This window comes from Delphinapterus leucas, chromosome 2 (genome assembly GCF_059928025.1).
Source record: "Delphinapterus leucas isolate spDelLeu-1000000601 "Yukka" chromosome 2, BTC_Dleu_Yukka2, whole genome shotgun sequence".
NCBI lineage: Eukaryota > Metazoa > Chordata > Mammalia > Artiodactyla > Monodontidae > Delphinapterus > Delphinapterus leucas.
In genome coordinates, this window is record NC_143130.1 from 81,729,644 (window position 1) to 81,755,675 (window position 26,032).

General features: G+C 37.1%; 1 protein-coding gene across 1 annotated transcript in view; it reads left to right on the top strand.

Moving 5' to 3' along the window:
- The window catches only part of PRTG (protogenin), a 129,262-nt gene that overhangs the window by 39,361 nt on the left and 63,869 nt on the right, over positions 1–26,032 (top strand). Inside the window, exons 3-9 of the mRNA XM_089907180.1 lie at positions 16,429–16,573; positions 18,299–18,438; positions 19,961–20,098; positions 20,363–20,521; positions 21,130–21,289; positions 22,102–22,349; positions 24,432–24,596. Coding sequence (XP_089763306.1) covers positions 16,429–16,573; positions 18,299–18,438; positions 19,961–20,098; positions 20,363–20,521; positions 21,130–21,289; positions 22,102–22,349; positions 24,432–24,596 — 1,155 coding nt within the window. The remainder of the gene's footprint in view (positions 1–16,428; positions 16,574–18,298; positions 18,439–19,960; positions 20,099–20,362; positions 20,522–21,129; positions 21,290–22,101; positions 22,350–24,431; positions 24,597–26,032) is intronic.

Here is a 26,032-nt window from a genome sequence, read left to right on the forward strand (position 1 = left end):
AGTAGGAATATTTTTCCTTTAATTTTGGTGGACTTTGTGATTTTTTTCCCCATTGTAAATTTGTAAACAGATGAAGTTGCTAAGTGACATGAATTTTGTTACAAAACCTCACTCTTCTTAATGCTTTTTTGATCCTTCTGTTTCTCTGACTGATGCAAAGTGTAAAATTGCATGGAATGTTCTTCCTGCACAGTTGAGCTATTAAGCAGAACTAATTCTTTATGGAATGACAACAAGGCATAAGAAAGGCATTTCTTGGATTAGGCAATATAAGGCAATCACTTGGCAAACGCTGAAGGGGAAGTGGTATCGGAGAAGACAAAGCAACAGCACTTTTTCTCTTCCCCTTGAACTCATACGAGCCACACAAGTTGAACGGCTTTGAAGCTGGTTAATGTGGCTTACTATGCATGTTTTTTCTGTACCATTTCCTGCTTGTTTTTGCCAGCAGAGGGGCCAAGAATAATCACTTGATAAATGCATTAGCATGTCTCATACACTTCTGTGACCACACACTGTTGCTGGGAAGACAGATAATTTGAGAAGAGGAAAATCCCAGTTGGGGTTGTCTTTTAAAGTGAGATCAGACTTTACTCCCAAACTAACAGGATTCTGTCTAGATTATGAGAGTACCATATGGAGACTGATAATTTAAAAAAAATTTTTTTCTAACTCAAGATTAAGTAACAGTTGGGAAATGTGAAAGGCAAAGTGAATAGTGGTTTATTTTCATTTTATCAGTTCTAGAATGGAAGACAAGGAATGTTGGTAGTAATTTTATGATGGTTAAACAATTATAGAAAACTGTTTTTATTTCCTTGGATTTTTCCTGTTGACAGCATGCTCCTATTTATTTGCTTAGATGTGTGATTTTTCCTTCTTCCTAATCTCTTCGTTAAATTCCTACCAAGACAAACTCTTTCTCTTATAGCATCACATTTCCACATCTGCTTATGGTGTTCTTTATGATTCGGTCCTGAGAAGCCACCCTAATGGCCTGTTATTCTCTACTTACTGCTGATCTCTTTAGGGGGAAACACCATCAATTCAGCAGAACATAAGTCCAGGTGCAGCTAAAGAGAACTGTATATTAGCTGTAGGTGAAGATGCCAGAAGTGGTTGTGACTTCAACATTGAAAATCTTCATTCAGATAACTCTTTTCACCTTTGCTTTAGGAGAGTGGAAGTGCAAATGTGGCACAGATGCGTGTGCAGAACAACACACCTTTATTTTAGCATGCAGTGGGACAGTTTAATACTGAAGGAGGTCTCAGATGTTCAGCTGTCTTGGTCAAACAAGAATTCCAAAACCCTGTAGCTAATCTAGAAAATCTGTTTCTCGTGTGAGATACCTTGGATCAAACCAGTTTGTTCCAGGACCAAATTCTAAACAATTTCAAGCCTGGCCTGATGGCATCTGTGTCAGGTTGAATACTATGAGATTCTCCAAGATGGGCTCAGAATGCCAGGGGGCCTAGAGCTGACAAGTGTCTGCAGGATATGCTGGGTCATCAGCCTGTGAAAAAGGTCTGTGCAGGAGCTGCAGTCCTGCAGTGTGCTGCTGACATCAAGAGGCAGGGAGCTGGGCTGGGCTGCTCGGAAAAGGCTGGTTGTTCAGGTGTATGCCTGTGTGTGTGTGTGTGTGTGTGTGTGTGTGTGTGTGTGTGTGTGTGTGTGTGTGTGTGTGTGTGTATTGCCTTACTGACTCCCCACTCTTCTGGCCTCTCAGCAGAGGTGTGACTGCTCTCCCACCACTTCAGTAGGTGAAGGGATAGGAGGACTGTAGGTTCCTTATTCGTTCTGTTCCTCAGGAACATAGATTCATTTCTAGTTATTAGGATACATATTTTTCTATATACTTTTCATGTATAGTATTCTAAAGATAATGTAAACTTAGGTTCACCATGTTAGTCCTTCAGATTATTATTGTGTGCACATTATACTGAATGCACTCCAGATGAAGGGGGTGATGACGGAACTGAATGTATATGTACCCTAGGACATATTTTATTCGTGTGTTTATCAGGGCCTTTTGTATCTATGGTGTTATGTCAGGAATATGAAGATGAAAAGACAGATTCTGCCTTGTGGTGGAAGCAGAAAGTAGAGCTTATAAAACAGTGAGACAAACAGGATACTCCAAGCTCCTGGGAGTGTGTAAGAGTTCTGTAGTTTTATTTGGGAAAATCAGGTGCATCCTCACAGAAGAAGTGAAGATGGTCTGCAGGACTTGGCATTTAAAATTGATGTGTACTGTCAACTTGCTTAATTTATAATTCTTTATTAAGAGTGATGAGAAAATTAAAAGTCTCTCTGTTTTATAAGGAACATAGCCTGTTTGAAATTTATTTTTTAATTTACATACAGTGAAAATTATTTGGGTCCACGGTTCTATGAGTTTTAGCATATGCACAGTTGTGTAACCTTCACCAAGCTCAGGATACGGACTGGTTTCATTGCCCCAAACCTTCTCTCATGTTGCCTATGTCGTCATACCCTTCCCTCCTCCTGACTCCTAGAAGCCACTGTATTTTGCATTTTCCAGCATATCATATAAATGAGATTATACATTATGTTACCTTTCGGGTCTTGCTTCTTCCACTTAACACAGTGCCTTGAGATTTAACTATTGAATATGTTGTTGAGTGTTTCAGTAGTTCTTTCGTTTTTACTGCTGAGTAGGGCTCCATAGTATAGATTTACTGCAGTTTATCCATTCACCAGTTGAAGTTGAAGGACATTTCGGTTATTTATGTTTGGGGCAATTATGTGAATGCAGCTTTGATCCATTTTCTCGTACAGGTTTTTGCATGAACATAAATTTTCATTTCTATTGAGTAAATATTTAAGGTGAGAATGCAGTAAGTGTGTATATAATTTTATAAGAAATTGCCAAGTTATTTGCCAAAGCGACTGTACCAATTTGCATTCCCATCGGCAGTGTTTGAGAGTTCCAGGTACCCCACATCCTCATCAGTTTATGGCTTGTCTTTTCATTCTCTTAGCAGTTTTTCTTTTCAAGAGCAGAAGTTTTTTTGTTTTGATGGAAGCCAATTTATAATTTTTTTCCTTGACAGATTGTGTTTTTTATGTCCTATCTAAGAACTCTTTGCCTAACCCAGGTCACAAAGATTTTTCTATGTTTTCTTCTAAAGGTTTTATAGTTTTGTGTTTCACATTTAGTTCTGTGACCCATTTTGAGTTAATTTTTACATAAGGTATTAGGTGTAGGTCAAGGTGCTTTTAATGTTACAGGCACTGTCCTAAGCGCTTTACACTCAATACCTGATGAATTCATAAAAACTCTTTTAAGAATCCTATTTGACATAACAGAATGGGTTTATGAAGAATAAGTAGGGAATTCCCTGGCAGTCCAGTGGTTAGGACTTAGCGCTTTCACTGATGTGGGCCCAGGTTCAATCCATGGTCGGGGAACAGGCTGCACGTGCAAGCTGCCTGGTGAGGAAAAAAAAAAAAAACTTGCTCTGGGCTATACAGTAAGGAGTGATATAGCCAAAATTACGTTAATCTTCTCAGGGAGATAAGAGGCAGAGTTTTTTTGATGTAATTAAGGGGTAGGTGGTGATGTGGGTCACTGAGTTTACTTAAGAAACCTTTGTATCAAGTGCCTGTTGTATACAGGCCACTGTTCTAGCAATATACAGACGAGTAAGACATGTCTCTAAACTCAGGTAATTTACAGTTTAGGTTAAACTTTTGCGGTACGCGGACCTCTCACTGTTGTGGCCTCTCCCGTTGTGGAGCACAGGCTCTGGACGTGCAGGCTCAGCGGCCATGGCTTACGGGCCCAGCCGCCTCGCGGCATGTGGGATCTTCCCGGACCAGGGCACGAACCCGCGTCCCCCGCATCGGCAGGCGGACTCTCAACCACTGCGCCACCAGGGAAGCCCCTGAAACCAATTCTTAATATGAGTTAAGAGAATTGTTGAACAGCACTGAGTGGCCCAGATGACATTGGGGACTTGAAGAGCTTTGTGTCATTCTTTCCAGACAAAGAAATTGAGTTTGGGGAGTGCCAAGTCTGGCATTTGCCAGGATAGGCTTGATAAAATATCAAGGAAGCAAAGAATTCTCAGATGTTATTAAAGGTATCTTTCAATATGAATACAGTAGGAATAGACAGAAAAATAAACTAGTCTGTGGGAAGTTTGCATATAGCAGCTATTTCTGAAAGTCCCTGTTCCCAGCTTTGTTACAAAGTTTCCAGCCTTCATTTTGTTTATCTTTATTTGGAAACATTTTGATTTAAACATTTCCTTTGAAAAGCAAATGTATACCTCTTAGCACCTGGTTGTCAGAATTGCCATAGATTCAAGCAGGATACTAAATTCACCAGAAGTCAGATAATAAACCACTTATACAATAGCTGTTGCATACTCAGTATGGATTTTAAAAAACAAGTCGATATGCAAGATGTAATGATCGCATTACATTATTTTTATTAAACAGATGAATTGTTTTCTGTAAAATAACTTTTAAAAAGTTCAGATAGCTTCTTGCCTAGTCTTAAGGCTATAATAAGTTTTCAACTTCTGATTGAAACTTGTACCTTGGTTGATTTTTATCTCAGTAAGTAAAGCATCAGTTACCCTGGTTTGATTAAATGCTGGATCAGGTCTCTTGTTTACTTCCTGTTAGTTGCAGGTCAGTCTTCAAGTTTGAAGACTCAAAGTGAATTGAACCTGATGAGGTAACAAGTTATAACTGTGTTTTGATTAGTAAATCCTGGAGTAGACAAATGCGTGATTTGAAAGACCAGTTTCATAGAAATAAACTTTAAGCTAATATACATAAAACTCCATAACTAACTCTGAAATTGTGGACATTTGAGTGTTTGAGATAGAAATCTCGTTTCCTTGATGAGGTATTTGTAGATTTCTCCAGAGCTACTGATTGGTGACTTAGAGCCATGGAAACAGCACAGAAGTATTGGAACATGACTACTGGCTACTTAGGACTCCCCCAGGAGGGGTGGAGTGGTAGCAACTGGTATAGCCCTTGACCAGCTGAGGCCTCCAGATCCCCTGGCTGATGCGCAGCATTAAGACCACCAGTGTAAACCCTGCGTTCAGGTTCTCACCAACTGAAGTTTTTTCTGTTTAGTGAAAGAATATTTTAAATGTAATTTACAAAAGAAAATTATGTTTTCTTACATTAGGGAATAGTTTGTGAACTTATTTTAAATTACTGGATGGCTTGTCATTTCAGATTGTGTATTCATAATTTTTAGTTGGTTTTAACATCAACATGTGTCAAGTATTTTATTTATTGCAACTTTTAAGAAGCATGAATGGCGCATTAGTTTAATATTACAGTCATACATTTCCAAGGTGGAAACATTAATATGTTGGTTTCTGATCAAATAAAAGTTGGGAGAACATTTTCTTCTTAGCATTTTTTTTCCTCTTAGCGTTTTGATCCTTTTTTTTTTCTGACTGTAAATCATAGAAGCAAATGATTAAGTAGACAGGTGAAGAGGAGGAAGTCACAAATAAAATAGGCACTTACGTTTATTGTGTTTGCAAGGTTGTTTCTGAGGACGGGTGCATGTTTCTTGAGATCTTGTTTCTCGCCTATTTTATAGAGTTCTGGCCTCTTAACAGCACTGCTTTAATGACTTCTTGTGGGGCTCTTGGTTTATGTTAGCACTGACTGGGGAGGGAAGAAAGAGGTCAGGTTTCACAAGAAGGCTGTAGACTTGTAAAATCATACCTAACTGGCAGAAATGAAGTCGACATCAAGGAGAAATCAAGATTTGCATAAGAATACAAGATGTTTTTCCTTGTAAATAAGTACGGAATGTTTTGATAATGCCGAAAATAGTTTGTCTAAAGTTTTAGGGGGGACTTAAGACTCATTGTAAAGGATGTATTCATTTACTCAGTTTCACACCACACTTAAAAAAATTAAAATAGCAAAACAAATACTTGCCGAGAAACAAAGTTTAAGACTGTCATGATATATCATATTTGTACATGCTTTTCTGAAGTTTCTAAGTTTTGATGCAAATTTTTAAGTAATTAATTTTTTTATTGAAAAGTGGGTTTTATTCAGATGTTTTTTTTCTCATCATTTTTCACATTGAAGGCACTGACTGGGGAGGGAATCAAGCATCCATAGATCATGGGTGATAGCTACCCGAAGAATGATAAGCTCAAAGTACTAAAAAGGCAGACAAAAATTAAGGATGAAGGATTTTTTTTTTTTGGCCTCGTTGCGCAGCATGTGGGATCTTAGTTCCCTGACCAGAAATCAAACCTATGCCCCCTGCGGTGGAAGCACGGAGTCTTTACCACTGGACTGCCAGGGAAGTCCCAGGATGAGGGATTTTATCAGGTAGTGGAGCAATGGTAGAAAATTTATGCAGACTCTTCCTTCAGTCTATACCCCATAAGGCATATAAAATTTATTTTTAAATGTCATTAATTTTTCTTAATTATGTTGTTTTGTAGGAAAAAATATAAGTACAAAATACATAATTCCACAGCTAGAGATCCTCTTGTAATCTAGCCCCTTATTATTTCATCATTGAAGTAGGGGATTTTATCCTCTTCAAATAATTTATCTATTCACGTTAAAAATGGGAAAATTATTTGTTTCTCTACATTTAAAAAAATTGTATTTATTTATTTAGGCTGCATTGGGTCTTAGTTGCGGCATGCAGGATCTCCGTTGCGTCTCATGGGACCTTTCATCGTGGCACTTGGGCTTCTCTCTCGTTGTGGCACACGGGCTCCAGAGTACATGGGTTTTGTAGCTGCGGCATGCAGGCTCTCTAGTTGCGGCGCACGGGCTTAGTTGCCCCGACCATGCATTGAACTGCGTCCCCTGCATTGGAAGGCAGATTGTTAACCACTGGACCACCAGGGAAGTCCCTGTTTCTCTACACTTTATGTACCTTTATGTAAAAGCTACATAGTCTGGCTTAGTAGAAAAAAAAGAAACTTTAAAATCTTAGAGTACCTCTACCTTTGTTAGGGCTTTAACATTTATTTTTATTGTATAGTGGTCACTAACATCCTTTGTTTGACTTTCTTTAAGTTGTCGTTCTGAAAGCAAAACCAGTGTATTCATAGCAAGATATCCTATAACTATTAACTACTTCCGGTACCACTGCTAGGAGTTTACTAGGTGCCAAGCAGTGCCTTAGTACCTGCTTATATTATTGTGTGTGTGTGTGTACACACGTTTATGTATATATAATTTAATGTTATTCTCAAAATATTCTTATAAAGTATTATTATTATCCCCATTTTACTGGGGAATACTGAGGCGTGGAGTTGGGTAACTTCTCAGGGGCACACAGCTCATGCATGCAAAGCTGTGATTCTAACCCAGATCTTTAGATTTTAATATCTGCACTCTTAACCTCAAGGCTATGCTGCTGCCCCACCTCCATAAATTATGCCCTGTATTGTAGTGGACTTTTTCCTGATTTTCTTTAAACCAGCTAAGATTAAATTTTACCATAGTTTTAATATCATTTACCTCAGTTTTCTAATGCCTTAATTTCTGTCATCAACAAATGAAAATAAGATTGGAAAAACAGTAAACACTTTCTCCTAATCTCATTGCAACAGAGCCTCAGAAGTAGGAAATCCTTTTCTCCACTAATTTTACATGTTATACATTGTTATTTTTATAGGCCACTATTATAAAAACTCATGCATATCTTTCTTTAAATCTTAACCACAGCCTAACATGTGAACCATTAGTTTAAAAATCAGGATGGGGGGCTTCCCTGGTGGTGCAGTGGTTGAGAGTCCGCCTGCTGATGCAGGGGACGCGGGTTTGTGCCCCGGTCCAGGAAGATCCCACATGCCGCGGAGCGGCTGGGCCGGTGAGCCATGGCCGCTGAGCCTGCGCATCCGGAGCCTGTGCTCCGCAATGGGAGAGGCCACAACAGCGAGAGGCCCACGTACCGCAAAAAAAAAAAAAAAAAAAAATCAGGATGGGAACTTTCCTGGTAGTCCAGTGGTAAGGAATCCACCTTCTAATGCAGGGGACGCGGGTTCAATCCCTGGTCAGGGAACTAAGATCAGACATGCTGTGGGGCAACTAAGCCCGCACGCCACAACTGCTAAACTCGTGCACCACAATTACTGAGCTCGTACGCCTCAACGAGAGAGCCCACACGCCACAAACCACAGAGCACACGTGCCCTTGAAGCCCTCACGCCACAACTAGAGAGAGAAAACCTGCATGCCACAACTAGAGATAAGCCCGAGAGCTGCAACGAAGAGACCGTGTGCCACAACGAAAGGTCCCACATGCCCCAACAAAAGATTCTGTGTGCTGCAACTAAGACCCGATGCAGCCAAAAAAAATAATAAATATTTTTAAAAATTAAAAAAAAAATTAAAATCAGGATGAATAGATATTTGAAACTGTTGACATTATTAATCTCTGGCCTCATTTTATAGTTTCCCAGTCTTCCTTAGCATGGCCAGTTTCTTTTCGTTCTCATCAAATGAGGATCTGTGATGCAGATTCATCAGTCCATCCGATCTCTCTTCCTACATTCTCTGTTCAGGCACCATAGTATCCCCCAACCTTCCAGGTGTGTAGGCCGGAAACCTCAGAACCACTCGGGTCTTTCCTCCTGTTTCCCTTGAACACCTTCTGGCCACATCGTGTTGTTCAATGCACAGCATCTTTTGTATGTGCCCTGCCTTCCATTCCAGTCATCTCTGCCATCATTGAAACCCACAGCTGGTCTCTCCTTCTCTTTCTAATGGCCTCTTAACAGGTCTCCCTGCCTCTAAGCAGTATCTCTGTATAGGTATTTGACTGTTTGATGATCAAATGTACATGGGCTTAGAACTAGGAGAATAATAATAAAGGAATAGCTAATATTCCCATGAGGTAAACTAGTTTTTTTAAAATAGATTTAAAAGAAATGCTTGATTCCTCCACGGGTTCGATCCCTGGTCAGGGAAGATCCCACATGCTGTGGAGCAACTAAGCTCATGTGCCACAATTACTGAGCCTGCGCTCGAGAGCCCACGAGCCACAACTACTGAGCCCGCCTGCCACAACTACTGAAGCCCGTGCGCCTAGAGCCCGTGCTCTGCAACAAGAGAAGCCACCGCAATGAGAAGCCCGTGCACCACAATGAAGAGTAGCCCCTGCTCACCACAACTAGAGAAAGCCTGTGCACAGCAATGAAGACCCAATGTAGTCAAAAATAAGTAATAAATAAATAAAAGATCTAAAATACTTAAAAAGAAATACTTGATTCCTAAATAAATTTTAGACTGATTCAATTTACATGCATATATCTATCTTTCCTATCTTTAACAGATTCCTAGAAATGGAAATAATACTACTTGAGATGAGACCCATAGTTTCAAAATCCTAGTACACCAGAGTTTAAAGGTGTTATTTGTTTTGGAAATTTGGGAATTTAACACATATTCTTACCCAGCTAGAAAGCCAGTGCATATGAACCTCTCTTTGAGCAGCAGAATTGCTTGGATGTAGAACCAGTAAGTTTTGCCTTCCACAGAAAGTTTGAGAATCTCAAGCTTTTACTGAGAGAATTCACATGGGATCTTTGGAGATTACCTGGATTCAGATCACACCCTCACCTCACTGGCTGCAGAACCTTAAGGAGGTTGCTAATCTCCTTGCGTCTCAGTTTCCTGAACTGACAACTAAGGTAATAATAGTTGTGAGGATTAAATAAACTAGAGTATGTAATGTACTTAACTTGCTGCCTTGCAATAAAGTATATGTTAACCTATAGTTATTTCTGTCATCATTATAACCTCTGTTCTGTGCTTTCATAATATTCCATAATTTTCCTTCATAGCATTTATCACAGTTTGAAATTACTATATACTTGCATAGTCATTTAGTTAAATGCCTTTCTCCATTGCTAGACAAAGATCCCTGAGGGTAGAGCCTCTGTTAGTTTTGTTCATCATTGGATCCTTGACATCTTGAACATACTAGGCACTGAATAAACAATTGTTGCATGAATGAATTTAGAAGAGATTACTGTAGTCGAAAATTGTTCTAAAATAAGTGTGATTAAAATCCTTTTCTGGAATAGGGAGACAGTTAATCTGGCCCATTATTTTATGAATAATTGCTTGATTCAAAGCCTGTCAGCAAGGGTTAACTACACATTAAATGAATGGTTTGATTATAAAATAGTGGGATTGATGTTAATATATGACTCATGGAGATTAACTTCTTTGTGTCATAGTTATAATGTATACCTTTAATAGCATAAATATTCACTTTTTTATATAACTATTTTACACTGACTATTTAAATACTGTTGCATGCTTACCATGTAAATAGTTTGGGAGTAATTGATGCCAAACTACTTCTTTCTTTGGTGAGGTGGGGTTGTTAAAAGCCTGCTGACAAATCTCTTTTATTGAGAATGTACCCAGTGAAAAAGAGTTAAAAATACATAGTTAGTAGAAAGAAAAATATCAGTTCCTTTCGATGTAACAAAGATATATACGTACATTCAGTTTTTCTAGTAATTAGGCTAAGCAGATTAAAGATTTAGAAGGAGGGTGACTAAGACAATGCTTTTGGACAGCATTTAAAATTGAATCACATTCTTTGTGAGATTGTGTTGTTCATGGTGGTTTTAGCAGTAATGGTTTGACTTACAAGAGCATTTGAATTGATAGATGGAAGCCACTTACGAGTCAAATGCAGCCCATATCAAACACTGTTGTATGTCTGGAGGATGTTTGTGAAAGGGGAAGAGGGAAAATGAGAGCAGGGAGACCAGACAAGAGACTGTTATAGTGATTCCATTGAGATATGTTGGGACAGGGATACAGGAATGGGTTTAATATATGTTTAGGAGTTAAAATCAGTGGAAAGTGGTGATTGATGGAAGAGTGCAGGGTGAGTCGCTGCACAGTGGTGTGACTGACTGAGGTAGAGATACAGGCTGGGAGGAAAGAAGATGATTTCATTTGGGACACGATGAGTTTGAAGTACGTTTTATAACTTGCAGGTGAGGAAGTCCAGTAGACAGTAGGAGCCATGGGTATGAAGCTCTGAGCGTGGTGATCTAAGCTGGAGATGTATTCTGGGGACTCCGAAGCAACAGATGGATGTAGTTGAAAACTGGAAGTGGATGAGATCACTCAAGGAGAATATGGAGAGAGAAAAGAACAGAGAACTCTAGAAGGGAGGGCAGGAGGAGGAAGGAGAGCCTCAGAGGGAGTGAGAGAAATAGGAGTGCGCAGTGTCATAGACACTGTTTCAATAAAATAGTAGGGGAAGAAGGCAGATTAGATGTTTGAGGCATCGCATCAGAGAGAAAGAAGGGGAGGCAGCTAGAATTGACTATTTTTTAGGGAAGTTTTGATGCCATGGGGAAGAGAGAGAGTGGGTAGCTGCTCGAGGGATTTGTGTTGTAAAGAGAGGCCTGGAGTTTGTTCTCTTTGTGTTTTGAGTTTGGGAGAGAATCACTTTTTTAAAAAATATTCATTCATTCATTCATTCATTCATTCTGCTCTGGGTCTTAATTGCGGCACGCGGGATCTTCCCTGTGGCATGTGGGCTCTTAGTTGCGACACGCATGCGGGATCTAGTTCCCCACCAGGGATGGAACCCAGGACCCCTCTGCATTGGGAGCACAGAGTCTTACCCGCTGGACCACCAGGGAAGTCCTTAATCACTTTTATAAGCTGAAGGAAGGGGTCAGGAGAAGAAGATTTTAAATATGCAGGAGAGGGAAATAAAAAACACAGATATATCAGGTTCCCAGAGGCGAAGGCAGAGGAAGCTGGTGGCATCCAGATGGAGGAGTTACAAAAGGAAAAAAGGAACTTATTTTTAAGGTTGAGTCATGTTTGCCTCTTTCTCTTCAGTCTCAGAGGTACTGATGAAAATCCCAAGGAATATCTGGCTTGGTCTTCTCTGGGCAAAATCATTTTGGCAGCAGGTTGGTTCAGAAGAGACCAAGAAGTTAGACATGTTAGTATAAAGGTGTTTTTGAGGATTTAAAAAAAAATCTTTATACAGTACTTGCTTCATAACTTGCTGAAAACCAGAGTGGGATCAAGAAATAGTCTTACTTGATGGATGTATTAACTAACCTTATTGTGGTCGTCATTTCCCAATATATACATGTATCAGACCTCAGACTTACACAGTGTTGTACACCTTAATCTTACACAATGCTATTTATCAATTATATCTCAATAAAGCTGGAAGGAGGGGGAAAGAAACTAGGTTAAAGATTGCCTTGGGGTGGGGAGGGGGGTGGGAAGATTAGGGAGTGATAACTGAAGGATATGGGATTTCTTTCTGAAGTGATGAAAATATTCTAGAATTGATTATGGGGATGGTCACAAGCTCTGTGAATATACTAAAATCCATCGAATTTTATACTTTCAATGGGTGAATTATGGAATGTAAATCACATGCAATGTGAATTATATCTCAGTAAAGTTGTTTCATACATACACACACACACACACACACACACACACACACACACACACACACACCACCAAAAGTAAATAAATATCCTTGCTGTATTACAGGATACATCCATTTATGTTTTAGTTCTCAGACTTTTGTGACTCCAAAGTTTTAGCCCATTTGACCTAAAGTGCAAAATTAGTTTAGTTTTTGTAGCAAAAAACGCTTAGGGGTTTCATAGACTTATTTGTCTGGGAAAGAGAGGGAATTGCTCAAAGGTAGTGATTCAGAGACATCATATTGTTTGGTTGATTAGATGAGATTCAGAGTGAAAACAACTCTTAAGTGCCTAAGTGGTTGGAGGGAAATTACTCAAGGCAACAGAGTGATTATATTGTTCTCAGTAATCACAACACTGATAAAAAGTTGTATAATATATAAAAAGCCCTCACTATGTTGGTTTATTTAATCTTTATAAAAATCCTTTAAGAGAGGAGGGACAGATATTTGTCTCTAAAAATAATACACTGAAGTATGGGGGGCTGTTTAGAGTTATAGCAAACAAAATAATAAAAACCATTATTTTCTTCTCATCCCAAGCCTTGGTATTTATACCTGGGAAACTCCCTACATTTCTGGTTACTTTGTTTAAAGAACTAATAGAATTGGAAAACAGTTTTTAAATTTCAGTTTAATTCAACAAGTATTGTGTTAGTGCCGAGTCTGTGCCATTCATTGACTTAAGGGATCCTGCAAAGAATATGACCCACTACTCAGCCTCATTGAGCTCAGAGTGTAGAATGGGAGAAAGACTTGTGAATAAGTGACTATAATACTGTGGGATAAAAGTAGCAATAAAGGTCTTCATTTTACAGAAGTAGAGAAAAAGGTCAGGAACAGCTTCCCAAAGGTTCAGACAAGAGAACTAGGCTTTAAATGATGATAGGATTTCATCAGCTGGACAAAGAGACCTAGGATATTTGAAAGAGAAGGAAAGCTCATATAAATGCTCAGAAGTGTGAAATATGGTATATTCAGAGAATTAGAAATAGTTGTGTCTGTGGAACATAATTTCAAGTGGTTGAATACAAAGTGACAGAGTTTTGCAGGGACTAAATAATTCATCAGTAACACAAATTTGTATTTTATGACCATCACTCTGGAAGGTAACTCTGTTGTCAGGACAGATCTCACCTAAGACACTCCAGCAAGACTTCCGGGCAGTAGGTGATAAGGACCTGAATAAAAAGAGTACTATTAGGGATGGAGAGAAGTCAGATATGAGATGCATACTGATAGATAGAGATATGTCTCATATGTATGTGTATCAGATAAAACATACTGAATTAGGTGCTTGATTCATTGTAATGGGATAATGGAAGAAGAAATTGTTCAAATAGATGGGGTTGGAGGAACTACTGCTTTATGAAGAAAAGTTAAACTATATTAGATATTTCAATCTGGGGAGGTAAATGCTGGGAAAGAGTAAGATAAAAATTCCCACTTTGAAGTCTGTAAATTGAATATAGATGGGATTATCAATGACAACTAAAGCTAAAGGTCACGTCCTCACACATGGAAAAAATAAATATGGAATCAAGAGCAATTAATAATTCATAAAGCAGGCATTAAACTTTTCAAAACTTAGGTCTTAATTCCTCCAAAATATGAATATATTTGACAAAAGTTTAGTTAATTAAATGAAAGATAAGCTTACATTGTTATTTGTAAATAGATTAATATCCTAGAAAGTGATTACAGAAGCAATTAAAAAGAAAAACTGTATTGATTTTGAGAGTTTGGTGTTCTTGAATAGTGATTCTTAAACATTTTAGTCTCAGTCTTTTTTTTTGCAGTACGTGGGCCTCTCACTGTTGTGGCCTCTCCCGTTGCGGAGCACAGGCTCCGGATGCGCAGGCTCAGCGGCCATGGCTCACAGGCCCAGCTGCTCCGCGGCATGTGGGATCCTCCCGGACTGGGGCACGAATCCGTGTCCCCTCCATGGGCAGGCGGACTCTCAACCACTGAGCCACCAGGGAAGCCCAGTCTCACTCTTTATATGCTTAAAACTTCTTGAGGACCTCAAAGAGCTTTTATTTATATGGGTTATATCTATTGATACTTTATTATTAGAAATCGAAACTTAGAAATTTTAAAAATATTCATTAATTAATTTTGAAATTAAAACATTGATCAATTATATATTAACATACACATTTAATGAAAAATAACTATTTTCCAAAACATTTTAGTGAGAGGAGTGGCATTGTTTTACATTTGCCCAAATCTCTTTAGTTAGCTTAATAGAAGACAGCTGGATTCTCACACTGCATTAGGTCTGTTGCTTTGTCATCCATCATGTAGCTTCTGGAAACACTATATACTCAACAGAAATGAAAGTGGAAAAGGCAAAGGATGATTATCATAAAAATGCTTTTGACCTTGTGGGTCCACTGACAGCAGCAGTTTGAAAACCAGTGTTATTAAAGAAGTAGGAATTTTCTGTTACCTACATAAATAAAGTATTAATTTACCCCCACTCCACCCTTCTTGGAAGTTGATACTCCTAAGAATATTTTCACTTTTATTCACTGACTTTGTTCCATACCTCTGAAGGCCCATGATTCATTTACAGATTAATGAAGTCAAGTCCAAGGCAGAGTTTGTTAGTCTTCTGTGACCTTTTACCCTTCCCAGTCTAATGAAGCATAAGGCATCTAGCCCTTATTCCTTCTATTTTTCTTCAGAATTTCTCATTTTATTGGTAAATTGTAAAGGCATATATATTTTTTGAACTGGAGTTTGAGGATGGGGAGTAAGACTATCATTGGGGCCCTTTCTTTATATCCTGGAAGACTTAGTAGAGGGAAGGCAAGCTACACTATTACCTGGAGTCTGGACTCCATCAAAATGTGAAACCATGGACATGATGACCAGTTCCTAGAGGCTTGTCTAGAATACTAAAGAAGAATTATCTAGAAAATATCAACACTTAAGACTTATTTAAGTCTAAAGATAGTCTCTTGAGTCTGTGTACCTTTTTATTCATCAGACACATCATTTGTCTTCACTCTTTCCTCTCTCATTCTGCTCCAACAATACCAACCTCATTTGATTCCAGACATGGAGTGACATGTCTGTCTAATAAGAACCAAGTCTCAGTTTTCATTATACCTGTAGAATCTCTCCATTCTCACTGCCACCACCCAGTTCTTTCATTTTGATTTAAACAGCCTGTTGGTCTTTTGATTTAAGGCTCTTTTTCTTCAATCCATCCTATCTAACAATACCTGATTAATTTTTCCCAGACAGTACTGTTTTCATGACACTCCTTTGGTCAAAACTTTTCAGTGATGCCTTAATTTGTACCACGGTACAAATCTGTTTTATCTCTACTCTCCTTCCACTTTTCCATGAACCCTTTATCTGATTTATTCTACAATAGTTAGTCCTGGCTGTTACCGTAGAATCTTGTGAACGCAGGCTGCACATTTCTTACTTCTGTGCTTGCCTTCACGTTGCTCCTTTAACCTGGAATGTCCTTTTTTTCTCCTTCCATCTAAACCCAAAGGGTTCTTCAAACCTCAATTCAAAACCAATCCCTGTAAAAGGTTTTTACCTGACTAATCTGTCTTTATTGATTTCCCTCTCCTCTGAAATACAATAGTGTTTGAGATTTGTACTACACAGCTTAGTATATCATTACATATCATTGGTAAGTGCTTATTTTTGTTTCAGTTATATTAATTTTTTGCCAAAATAGATCTGAGTTTCTTGAGAATTTCATTTTGGGAAAGACCAAACTCCTTTAGCTGGACAACTGCCCAGTGGTATTTCTAAAATTATTCCTTAATTTCTCTTTGTGCTTGTTAAGTTGAGTTGGCCTTATGTCTGGGCAGGAGTTCAAGTTTGATAAATAATATCTAGCATAATGTTATTTCCAAGTATAGTATGGTAGTGCAGGTACTTTTTCTGAATTTGACAAACTTTATCTTATAGCTATTTCTGCATTTGAAGTTCAGCCAATTTCTACTGAGGTCCAAGAAGGTGGAGTTGCTAGATTTGCATGCAAGATTTCATCAAACCCTCCTGCAATCATAACGTGGGAATTAAATCGGACAACTCTACCTGTAACTATGGACAGGTAAATACAGCTTTTGTCTTTGAATATGATACAGGAATGACAAGGACTTCATCATAAAACTGTATATGGGGAAAGACCACTGTGGAGCTTATTTTCGTTTATGGTAACAATAACCAATTTCTTAAAGACACTTCAAACTTAGGCAAAGAATTAGATCATCAGTCTCTGGTACATGGGGCATAGTTCCTGGTTTTTTTGGTTCAGATCAGAATTCAGATACTCTACCTTAGTGCTTTGTTCCTTTCCTCAAACATCTTTTCCAATCATGGGACCACCTGAGTACCTGGATGGCAGCCCAAGGATTTAGGAAGCTGAATTACACGTTCAGTGCTGGGGATAGTAGCGCTGGTGTAAGGGTCTCCCATATGCGCAGTGGTGGTTGCCCACTTCCATCTCTGCCTTCTGCTCACCAACCCCCTCTACACTACATACACACATACATACACACGTGCACACGCTCGCGCGCATACACACACCTAGTGCTCTGAAGGTAGTCGGAGTTTAGGGGTCAACTCGGCAGCAACTTCAAAAGTTTGATTCCAATCCTGATGAGTAGTAATATTCCTTAGGAGGCAAAAATCCCTTGCTGAAATGGTAGAGAGAACTAAGATGGACAAAGTTATTCAAGGAAGAGCTTAAAAAAAAAAAAAACTTACATTCAGATATATCTTGGAGAGTACATAGATATTAATAGGCAAAAAATCAGGTATTTGAAAAATATCATACTAAACTCTAGACCACCAGTTAGCTAAATGTAAGCTATAATGTCAAGTGAGATTCTGTGTAAAATTACACTGATAGATTTCACAAATCACATACAGGCAGGGGTCCCCAACCCCCGGGCCATGGACCGTTACCTGCCCGTGGCCTGTTAGGAACCAGGCTGCACAGCAGGAGGTGAGCGGCAGGTGAGCGGCAAAGCTTCATCTGTATTGACAGCCGCTCCCCACCGCTCACATTACCACCTGAGCTCCGTCTCCTGAGCAGCATTAAATTCCCATAGGAGCGCAAACCCTACTGTGAATTGCACATGCGAGGGATCTAGGTTGGACGTTCTTTACGAGAATCTACTGCCTGATGATATGAGGTGGAGCCGATGTGGTGATGCTGGTACTGGGGAGCGGCTGCAAATACAGATTATCATTAGCAGAGAGGTTTGGCTCCACAGAGACCATAATAAATCAGTTGCCTGCAGACTCATATCAGAACCCTATCAGTGGTAAGTGACAATTAAGTTGCATCTTACAGAGTAGACAGGACATAAGCAACACACTTCAGATGTCACTGTCTCCCACCATCCCCAGATGGGTCCATCTAGTTGCAGGAAAACAAGCTCAGGGCTCCCACTGATTTTGCATTATGGTGTGTTGTATAATTATTTAATTATATATTACAATGTAATAATAATAGAAATAAAGCACACAATAAATGTAACGTGCTCGAATCATCCCTGGGGGGACTGGGGAAAAAATTGTCTTCCACGAAACCCATCCTTGGTGCCAAAAAGGTTCAGGACTGCTGAGGTACAGCATAATTACTTATGTTTTAGAGAGTTGTAGTAACCCAAATGAAAACAATTGAATCAAGCTAATATTTTTAAAAGTCTTTAAAGTATTATTGTATCTGGCATTTTTAAAAGATTGAGTATATGAATTCTTATCATAGAATATATGTTAAGATAAAATATAAAATCTACTACAGAGAGTTTAATCATCTTTCCTCTCATGACAGGGTAACTGCATTACCAACAGGAGTATTGCAGATCTATGATGTTGACCAAAAGGATGCTGGAAATTACCGTTGTGTTGCTGCTACTGTAGCCCACAGACGTAAAAGTATGGAGGCCTTGCTCACGGTGATTCCAGGTACCACACATAAGTTGATTTTTCAGTTTTTAATGGGACCAGCTATTAATTTGCCTTCTCTGGCTATAATAGTATGCCATAAAGTAGTACTTCAATTACATTTAAATTTTATTGTAATCTATTTGGAAAATGATCATTTTTATCTATTTAAGCAACCTTCTTCTCAAACTAACTTGTTTTATATGTCAATGTCAACATCTTTAAGAAAGATTGAATTTTTGTTTTGTAAATACTTCATTTTTGTTTTTAAAATATAAAATACAGAAAATCTCAAAAAAGAATAATAATCATCTATTTCTACTAAAATTGTCCATTGTCAATAAAAATACATTTGTTTCCAGTTTGGGTTTTTCTGTTTGTTGTTTTAAGAAAAATTATAATTTGCATTTGTAGAAATGATGCATGTTTTATTTTAAAGAGTAATGTCTGTAAAAGTAAAATAACTTTTTTTACATTAAACAGTGTAAAAAGTACAAAGATATATTTTTAAAAATGTCCCTAGTTCCATATCCAGAGATTATCACTGTTAACATTAAGTGAACATAATTTCATATATTTTACCGTTCATAAATATAGTTAGAAGGGAAACTAGCTTGAGAGATGATATGAAGAAAGAAATATTTATTTTATTAAAATGGAATTATACATAGATGCTAGTTTTTTATTTTTAAATAATTAAATTTACTTGAATGTAGTGGAAGAAAACCAGACCTAAAGACATTGTTGAACTTCACATGAGTGTTTACTCTTCACAAGAGATATTACCTCCTAAAGATCCTTTAAGACTAAAAATTTTTTCACAGAAACATTGAGACTTAAATTAAATTTTTAATGCCATGTTTTAATTTTAGGTGGTATCTATTAGCTTCTTGGTATGAAGCATAAAGACAAAAGCACTCTCACACTTCTTTGTTCTCCCCACTGTCACATAAATTCCTAACAAGATTAGTGAAAGCATTAAGTCAGTGTTTGAACCTCAATTAAAAGTGGATGATATGGAAACAACCTAAGTGTCCATCAACCAGTGAATGGATAAATAAAATGTGTCTTATCCATTTAATTAAGTATTAATCTATTTTATTATTCAATAAAAGAAATGAAGTACTGGTACATGCTACAGCTTAGATCAACCTTGAACATTATGTTAAGTGAAAAGCCAGTCCCAAAAGACCACATAATGTATGGTTCCTTTTTTCTGAAATGTCTGGAATAGGCAAATCCAGAGACACAAAGTAGTTGTCAGGCTATGGGGAGAGGAGATTGGGGAGTGATTGCTGATGGGATGGAGTTTCTTTTTGGGGTGTTGAAAATGTTTTAAAATTGATTATGGTAATAGTTGTATAACTCTGAAAGTACTAAAAACCATTGAATTATATACTTCAAATGGGTGAGCTATATCTCAATAAAGTTGTTTTTTAAAAAAGAAAAAAGTGAAAAACTTCAGAATAGATATTTTAACTCATTTCATTCATTATATCTTATTTATAATTTTTTCTTATATCCTGCCTTTTCCATCTCAAAGGTAAGGAGTCTAAATCCTTCCACACACCAACCATTATAGCAGGTCCACAGAACATAACAACGTCTCTTCATCAGACTGTTGTTTTAGAATGTGCGGCCACAGGAAATCCCAAACCAATCATTTCTTGGAGCCGTCTTGGTAAGTCTTAGGAAAAAAAAAAAAAGTCTTTTCTTTCAACTTGGTTCATACGGGTGAAACTGATAACATGTTTATTTTATATACAGCACACATGTTTGGCAATTATGTGGCTTTTAACTTTCTGGTATTTCAGTGTGTAGAGGGAAAGTTTTAGCATAGAAAATTTTAGACTTTTTATGATAATGATTGTTTGAATAGTGATCTTTTGACAAATTTTAGATCACATGTTACATTGTTTTAACTGAACTGTTCTCTTTGAAATAGATCACAAGTCCATTGATGTCTTCAATACTCGGGTACTTGGAAATGGTAATCTCATGATATCTGACATCAGGCTGCAACACGCTGGAGTATATGTTTGTCGGGCCACTACCCCGGGCACACGCAACTTTACAGTTGCCATGGCAACTTTAACTGTATTAGGTATGTTTTCTTTCCTTCTGCAATCAGGAGAATCTTACATCTTAACATTTGCTGTTTTATCTCGTAGCTTACTTCCACTTTTCTTGAATTTTGTAGTGTTGATATAAAATTGTAAACCAGTGATGAATTTTAGGAGGAAATTAAAGCCCTATGTTAAAATATAACTAGAATCACTCTGAAGTTACCATCCTGTTTGCTTTTATAACATTATGGTCCTTCTTAGTTAATTTAAGCTTCCTTTTTAATTTCCTTCTCACCCACCTACAAATTCATATACCCATTGACCAGTCTAAGATTTTAATCTATTGTCTCCATGCATTCACAAGTGGCTGTATATTGGGCTTGGTTAAGTTAGGATTATGGCACACATGTTTTTAGTGTGTTTGTATAGATGGTGTCAATGGGGAAAGCCTGGGGAAAGTGGACATTAACTGAGCAATGCAGAGAAAAGATATCTGGAGAGATAGATAAATGTAGAGTGTAGACAGGAAGCTCAGAATGTCAAATATTTTCAGGGGTGGGACTTGCGTCACTTACTGTACTCTTCCTTGACTCTATATCATTCCTGTTTGGACCACAAAAATATTTTCTTTTTTCTTTAAAAATAGCTCCTCCTTCATTTGTCGAATGGCCAGAAAGTTTAACGAGGCCTCGAGCTGGTACTGCTCGATTTGTATGTCAGGCAGAAGGAATCCCCTCACCCAAAATGTCATGGTTGAAAAACGGAAGGAAGATACATTCAAATGGTAGAATTAAAATGTACAACAGGTGGGATAAGTCACTTTGCTACTATTTTAGATAAGATATAATGGCTTTAGTAATTCTTATGTGAAACGGTTATAGTTATAATATCAAATACCTAAATTATCCTGGTATTTTAAACTGAAGTAAAATCAATAAGAAATAAACATAAGAGTGTAATATCAGCATGTCAAAAATCCTTTTGTATTTTATATGTGGATCGCGGAAGTGGTAGATTATAATGAAATGAATGTTGAAACAGTTCCCCAGACCTGGGTTCTTGTCCTGGTAAGCCACCAGCTAAGTTATTAGCAAGCATGTTAACCCTTTGGAGTCTCAGTTCCTTGTTCCATAAAGTGAGGAATTTAGAAGGAAATAATTAAGTCTCTAAGAGTTCCTCCACAGTTCAAACTTAATGATTTTAAGAACTCATTTTTATTAATATAAATGTGATTCTTCTTGTATCACTCTTGTATGTTGAACAAAACTTTTGAACATTTTTGTTGACCTGAATTTTATGTAGCATTGCAATGTTATAGAAATTTAGATGCTACTACAGATTAATATACTTTCTTAATAAAAGCCAAATTTTAAAAAAGAGATTAAGCTGTCACCTAAAGCAAACAGGATTTGGATATCACAAGTACTTATTTATGTAGACTCAGAAAATAAGAGTAATTTTAAGCAATTCATATAGATTTTTTTCGTAGGGCTGGTCACACAGTTTTTTGTTCTTAATAACTTGTTTTTTAAAATTAAGAGTGCACTTAGTAATAGCTTAACTTTATTTTTATGTCATCCTTAGAATTTTCATTGGAATAATTTTTTTCTTTCCTCAGTAAATTGGTAATTAACCAGATTATTCCTGAAGATGATGCTATTTATCAGTGCATGGCTGAGAACAGCCAAGGATCTATTTTATCTAGAGCCAGACTGACTGTAGTAATGTCAGAAGACAGACCCAGTGCTCCCTATAACGTGCATGCTGAAACCATGTCAAGTTCAGCCATCCTTTTAGCTTGGGAGAGGCCACTTTATAATTCAGACAAAGTCATCGCTTATTCTGTGCACTACATGAAAGCAGAAGGTAAGCAATTTGAGTACTGTTTATTTTTATGTGCTATTTACTGTCAGGGATTTGTTTTCAATATAAATGATGTCTCACATAATCCACAAAATATTTTTGAAGTTCTATGGCATTTACCTCTTTTAATAAAGTAATTACTGTATCACCTGTGTATAAATTTTTTTGTTAAATTTTGTATTGTTGTGTACTTTATGTGTATAAGTATAGTTTAAGATTTTCTGTTTAGAAATAAGTACCATCTCTGCATGCTAAAAGTTACAGAGTGGTGTACTTAGGAATTTCGTTTCAGCCGAGATGTAAATTCCTTCCCTAAGACTTAAATATATCAATTTAAGTATGCAGTTACATAGGAACAATGGTGTAACTGCTTAATAAAATAATAAGGTGAACTGTAGTCACTATAGCATGTTATTTTTAAAGGGGAAAGTAAACATTTTCAGATTCCCCGTAATATGATTTTATATATTTTGATTATTTTTCTGAAATCTCATAGAACTCTCTAAAAACTGAGCAGGATACTCTTTATTGATATCTCATTTATTATGTAAAAGTAGATACCAAATCTTTCTTAAAATTTTTATTCAGTTCCATTTCTGGAATCTTTTTTATCCTCATATTTTCTTTTGGCAAAAATTTAGAGGAAAAACTAGTTATAAATCCTAGAGATTTCACTATTGATTTCTCATGGAAACAATGGCAGAGGTTTACAGATTTTAGTTATATACAGAACAGCCTACTTTTTATGTGATAGACATTCCAAACAAATTCAGACACCCAAAGAATGGTGATATAATAAAATTGTCTGTACAAACAGGTGGTTTGTTGTTGTTTGTTTTTTGTACTTTGAAGTAGTATTTTGAAAAGGAGTATTTTGAATTTAAATCAGGGGTCATGGTAGCAAGAAGAATGAAAGTCTGTTAACTGAGCATGTTGGGGTATGTTAATTCCCTTTTTAATGATTTAAGAAGGTAAAAGGAATGCTGGTTTTGGTGGAGACCACTCTTGTTCGCTATTATGGTTGTTTCATTAGAGCCCTCCACATGCGGCTCAGTGGTCTATTCAAAGGCAGAACAAGGCTTTTTAATTCGAACTCAAGGACCTTGTTTGGTAGGTCAGAAATCGTACTATGCAGTTCCTAATTAACGAACCATTAGCTAGTCTGTTGTGAAATGCCTGTAATCTTGTCTAATTAAAATGCTATCAAGTTAATTCAGAAATGTGGGAAAACTTAATAGTGGAATTTGCCTTCTGTTTTGTTTATAAATCCAGTGTGGAGAGAAGGGGCTCCATCCTTAGAGAGTTTTGATTAAGTTGACGTGCATTTACTGTGAATTGTTCGCAAAGCACAGTAGCTGCCAGTGCTCTTGTTCCACTTTACAAGTTTACTCTGTAGGAATTAAATCCCACAAAGACAAATCCTCTTCTATACCTTGCTATGCATATTTTATTAAGAATTGCTGAGAATTTTTTTCCTCTCTAGGGGGGGTAAAAAAACCCTCATTGTGGAACAAAACATTTTGAAGCACGTTCTGTGCCTCCCAGTTCTTTTGCTTTCAATATAAGTAAAAAGAACAACTTGTGTCAGTCAAATTTAATAGAATCTCTAGGGGCAAAATGAGATCTTTTGCAGGACAACTTTTGGTTTGTTTTGTTTTTATAAAGAGTAGAGCCATTACATTCCCTACTGTCTCTCCATTTATGTTTAAAAGAAAAAGGAAACCATGAGTTTAAGCAAGTAAAATTTACACTGTTAATGAGCTACAGTATTCTGTAGCATTAAACTCTGTTGTGTTACTGCTGTACATTGTCTCTGCTGTGGGTTTTGACTAGATGTTAAATGATGTTTAGAGAAGATTAATTGTTTTCAGTTTGACTTATTCAGGAAAAATTCAAACTAGTAATTTGTAACAAGACATGGTTACTTTTAGAAAATAAAAACCTTCCTATTCACATGTTTTAAAGGGTTACAAAGATAACAGAGAGATCCAAGGACCAGTGTTTCATAGTGGAAGAAAATGGTTATGGTCTTGTTAATTTTATTTTGAATATTCATAATTTTTAGACACTGATTCCTTAACCTAGGTTTAAACAATGAAGAGTATCAAGTAGTCATCGGAAATGACACAACTCATTATCTTATTGATGACTTGGAACCTGCCAGCAATTATACTTTCTACATTGTGGCTTATATGCCAATGGGAGCCAGCCAGATGTCCGACCACGTGACACAGAACACTTTAGAGGATGGTAAGAAAACGTGACTCTAGGTCATCTCAGCATGAACAGTAATATGCTTTATCATTTTCAATGAATATGTGTTCTAACTCAGAGAAAATATCCTGGTTTTGGTTTAAAAGAAAAACAAATGTGATAACCAGCAGGCTAATTTACCATTTCAAATCTTACTCTCAGTTTTTGGCAGTAACATGATGAAGAGCACTTTCATTTATAATTCGTAATACAAATTTTAATAACAAAATTGTCCTTCTGTTTCTTCAAGTTCCTGGTTTAAATTGTAAATGTGTTACAGGGTTTTTGTTTTGTTTTCTTTTCTTTACTGAGGAGAACAAAATGTGAGATTCTCTCGGTGGGAAAAAATATAATGACAGTTACATATTGAGTGTATGTAATGACTGGAGGTCAGAGGCATTGGACTTCTGAAACTGGGAGTTTTAGAAGTTTAGTACTTGTCAGTTTAAAAAATTCTTATAAAATCAGATAGCAGTTAGTTTATTTTTAGATACATTGTGCTTATTCTGCATAAGCAGGAAAGTATTGCCTGTTCAGTTTGTTACCTGGGGTTGGAAATTGAGTTGCTGTCCTTTTGAGGGCAGGCCTCCATATACTCTTATAACGGTGGGAAATTCTATCCATTAAAATAGTCCTGGAGAACTGTTTCTCCTCCTCTGACTCTTCATCTCTCTCTTCAGGGCCTCTCCATGGCCCATTTTTGTACTCTGCAGTGTGAAAGGGGGATTGTTTAACATATACTTAATTATACTATTCTTCCTTTACACATGTTTTTGCATCCTCAAGAAATGGTCCACCTTTAGTTTTCAAAACATTTTTATATAAATGATTCTCACATCTATTTCTTTGTCCATTTGGTCCCAGATCTATTATATCTCTATACTACTACTTGTATAAATGTTTATAAATTCAGACTTTTACTAAATGAAAAAATTGTCATTGATCTGGATGATGAATTCCACATTTCGGTTTTCGTTTAAGAGTCTGTTCCATTTTAGAGTGAACCTTGACCTCTCTGGTTACCTAATTACATTTAACAACCTCTGACATGCATATCTAAGGTGAAGCACAGGCTGGTGTTTGTTGTAGTTGTTTTGGGTTTGTTTGGTATATGAGGTGTATTCCCCCATACCCTTCAAGAAAATGTGTCTTAGCATAGCAAGCTACTGGTTAAAGCTTGCCAATTCCAATTAAGTTGTGATCTCAAAGTTTTTCTCCTTTTAAACCTTTCCTTAATTCTGCAACTTTTTGTTTAATTTTCATTTTGTTTTCTGGATAACATACAGACTTCTGACACTGCTTTTCAATTTTCTGCATCAGTATTCCCCCATTTCCTCAACCTGTACTTCTCAGACTGAGATGTGTGGGTCTCCTAGTGTGCCCGTCAGATACAACTAACACTTTTGGAGTGTCTAACACTGCGTGTTCTAAAA